Source organism: Chenopodium quinoa, unplaced genomic scaffold (assembly GCF_001683475.1).
Source record: "Chenopodium quinoa cultivar QQ74 unplaced genomic scaffold, ASM168347v1, whole genome shotgun sequence".
Lineage (NCBI taxonomy): Eukaryota > Viridiplantae > Streptophyta > Magnoliopsida > Caryophyllales > Amaranthaceae > Chenopodium > Chenopodium quinoa.
Window position 1 is genome coordinate 93,402 of NW_018745065.1, and position 3,580 is coordinate 96,981.

Consider the following 3,580-nt stretch of genomic DNA (forward strand, 5'->3'; position numbering starts at 1 on the left):
TGAAGCCCCATCCAACTACACTACTATTCAACCCATATCATGGACGAACCAAAACAGAGAGAAAAGAAAAGAAATTAAAACTATCCGCAACACTAAACTTTCTACACTTTCGCTTCATTCGATTGTGATTCGACGCGAAAGGTACTCATCACTAGGTTTGGTTTTGGGGAGACACAAATGGGTGTCTACAGAAGCCCCCACTTTGACCGAGTTTGGAGAAACGCAAGTTTCGAAAACAAAAGTCAAAGTATCGATAGGGACATCGAATGATTCAGAACGTTCTGCGATCCTAAACCACTCTTATAACGTCGATACCTGCAAACTAGCGTTAGTTAAATAGATAAAGGAGTTAAGAAACGCGTATCTTACACCGTCGAGCACACGTCTCTGAAAGTAACCGATTTGCTTTAATGACCTCCTGCAAGCTAGAGAATGCCATCCCGCTTAAAAACCGCTACGCCTGTAACCGCTTCCAAATTGAAAGATTGCTTCGCCTGAAACGATCCTCCTCCGCTTTGATAATATTCCACGTCCAAGGGAATACTATCGAAGATTATTTCTCTCGAAGCTATCCTTATCCGCATTGATTATATTCCGCGTCCAAGGGAATACTATCGAAGATTATTTCTCTTGAAACAAACTCCCATTCGTTGCGATAATTTTCCAAAGAGAATTACCGAAGATCCACGCTTTTCGATCTTTGAAAAGCTCGCTTGAACTTTGTTCCCGCTATGCCTGTACGTCGGCGCTTCCATTGCTTTGAACCTGTACATCGGTGCCTTTTGCTGAACGGACCACTATGTCGGTGCCTTTTTGTTAATGAGTCAATGCTTAGGCGCTTTAAGCTAAGTGAGACGATCTTTCATCAGGTCGATCACTTTGTACAATCAAGTTGATTCCTAAAAATCGTGTCAAATTGCTTAGAGGGGCTAAATGGCGTAAAAAGGAACCCAAAATATGTTGCAAAGAGGTAGAACAACCTCACTGAGAAGTTGAGCGTTCTGGTGCCGCTGAAAAGCCATTGACGCCAAACAATTAACCTTAGCGCCAGACGCTAGGAGTGGCGCCAGGCGCCTAGCCTGATTCTTGACGCCACTGCCTAGAGCTTGGCGTCAGCACGGGATTTTCCTTAAATACCCCTTTCCTCTTCATTTTGCCATTTGCTCGTCGCATAAGTTGCTCGAAAAAACCGCAGAACTTCATTTGCTTGGTTCTTGCTCGTTCCTCAACCGAATTCACTCAAATTTTTTTCAAATTAAATCTCTTTTCATCTATTTTCCCAATATATGTAAGTTTTCTTCAAACTAACATCAGTTTTTATGAATTTTTGATATATTTATTCACAAATTTCATGTAAATTCGAAAATTAGAATGCTTAATTCACTTTGTTTATCAAATTTTATGCCATGAAATTGCTTGATTATGTTTATATATTGCCTTGGGAGAAATTTGAGTGTTTGACTCAATTTGGTGAAGAAATGAGCAATTTGCCATTGTTGGACCTTTTAAGGTTGTGAAGAACAATGTGACCCGTTCTTGATGTTTTTGCTAGCAATTCTTGTCCAATTTGTACAATAATTACCATAGTATTGCAAGAAATTGTTTGACTGATTGAAGAATGCCGTATATGCTCATTTTGAATTTGTGATATGTTTTAGTACTTCGTACTCTGTTTTTTTTGCGAACATAGTATCATGCGGCTAGGCGAAACTTAGATACTATAGAACTTTAATTTATGATAATTGTGCACAATGTAGTATGGCTAGACAGCGAGGTTCGGGTTCACGGTCCCGAAACACTCGACGGGAGCATGAGCCCGTAGAGGACGACGCTACACCATCTACTTCGCTTGGTCGACTCCCCGAGTGGGATGAGCGGACCCTGTTCTTTGCCCCCGTCCACCACATTTCTAAGAGGGTTAGACGGGGCATCACGGTCGGGAAGACGCGCTATACGAGGGTTCCGGCTGTGATGGCTTGGGCGATTTGTACAAGATGTACACCGCCATGGATCTTGAGACGAGACTCCTATGGGAGTCTTGTGGACTGGCTACCTTGTTTGAGACCTCCGAGGCGATGGTTTCCTCTTGTGGGGGTCACCATATAGTGCGTGCTTTGCTTGAGTTCTTCTGGGACACTACCAACACTTTTCACTTCCCTTGGGGCAAGATGATGGTCACCCCCACGGACTTTAGTCTCATCACAGGACTAGAGTTCAACTCTGTGCCACTGTCGTTTGACAGTGGAATCGACGTCTTCTCTACCGAGGTCAAGGAACTGTTGGGGTCGATCACTATTCGGGCCCGAGCTGAGGTCGAGACGTCTCAGTTTAGTGCCAAGGGGATTCGCCGCTCGACGCTGGCAGCGGCTTTTGATGACAATGCGACCTCTCGAGAGCAGCACGTGCGCATCTTTGCACTGATGTTGTTGTCAGGGTCGTTCTCTCCTTACAAGGGTAGTAGGGCGTTGCTTTACTACCTTCCTGTTGTCCGCGATCTACACTGGATCGGGACTTATGACTGGGCCAGCTTGGCCTACGCTGACTTCATTCGTGCACTGAGGGACTCGTGTCGACACCGGTCTTTTGGCAAGAATGTTTCTTTGTCCGCCTTTTGGAAGGTTGTAGAGGTAAACATTATTCCCTATAAAGTTTAGCTTTACATTTTAGCTAGCATTTACTTACGATTTTAATTCCTTGTAGATTTGGTTCTATGAGTACTTCCCCTCTGCTGCGTCGGCGAGACCATCGCCGCGCGGATTTCTAGTGAGCGCTTCTTGGGGCGGCCGCCGTGTGGATATGCCCACTACATATGTCCGAGACTGGATTATCGCGGTACAATTTGTTCTTATTTATTTGCCTTTTTTGCGACGCTTTAGGTAGACTCTCGCCTGATTAATGTTCTTTGCAGGGGCCTGAGGTGGTATATCGGTCGTGGGGCGGCTGGACAGTCCCTGGGTTAGCCGCACAGTACTCTGCTGAGCGTCGCTATTTCCTGGGGACTTATGGAGTGATCGCGTACTTGGGAGAGGGGGTTGCTAGACAGCATTCCTCTGATGTTTCTGTTGTTCTCGCTCACTCCACCACGTCACATGTTCGACGACGCACGGTTGTTGAGCATGTCCGAGGGAGCTGGTACCCCTTGGCGGTCTTACGCGATCCCCGGGCGGTGCTATGCTGAGAAGCTACTTCCGTTGTTAGCTCTAGCCCGCGTACCGGCTGAGGATGTGAGGGTAAGATTTTTCAGCCTTTATTTTCCGTTAAGTAGCCCCCAAGTAATGCTTTACTGACTTGGTTTTTTACTTTATCAGGACGGTGCTGCTGAGTTCGTGCCACCTCGTATGTCCATCCATTACCAGGGGACATACGGGCCAATCGAGGAGATGATTCCTCCAGCTCCCGAGGATGAGCGCTTCGTAGAGCGGTCGATTCCTCGCCACCAGACTCGAGTAAGCTTAGTTTATTTGCAATTTTTGTCCATATATATTATGCATATTTACTAACTTATTTCTTTAACAGTTCTCGCGCGAGGTGGTTTCGGCGATGGCACGATATATAGATGCCTTCTGGAGCTAGCTCGTCC

The 3,580-nt window shown here is 45.8% G+C and overlaps 1 protein-coding gene across 1 annotated transcript; it reads left to right on the forward strand.

The window, feature by feature from the left end:
- The first annotated feature begins 1,994 nt into the window (after positions 1–1,994).
- LOC110709345 (protein MAINTENANCE OF MERISTEMS-like) lies at positions 1,995–2,654 on the forward strand. The gene has a single exon (XM_021887556.1). The coding sequence runs from the start codon at positions 1,995–1,997 to the stop codon at positions 2,652–2,654; it is 660 nt and encodes a 219-aa protein (XP_021743248.1).
- The last annotated feature ends 926 nt before the right edge of the window (positions 2,655–3,580 follow it).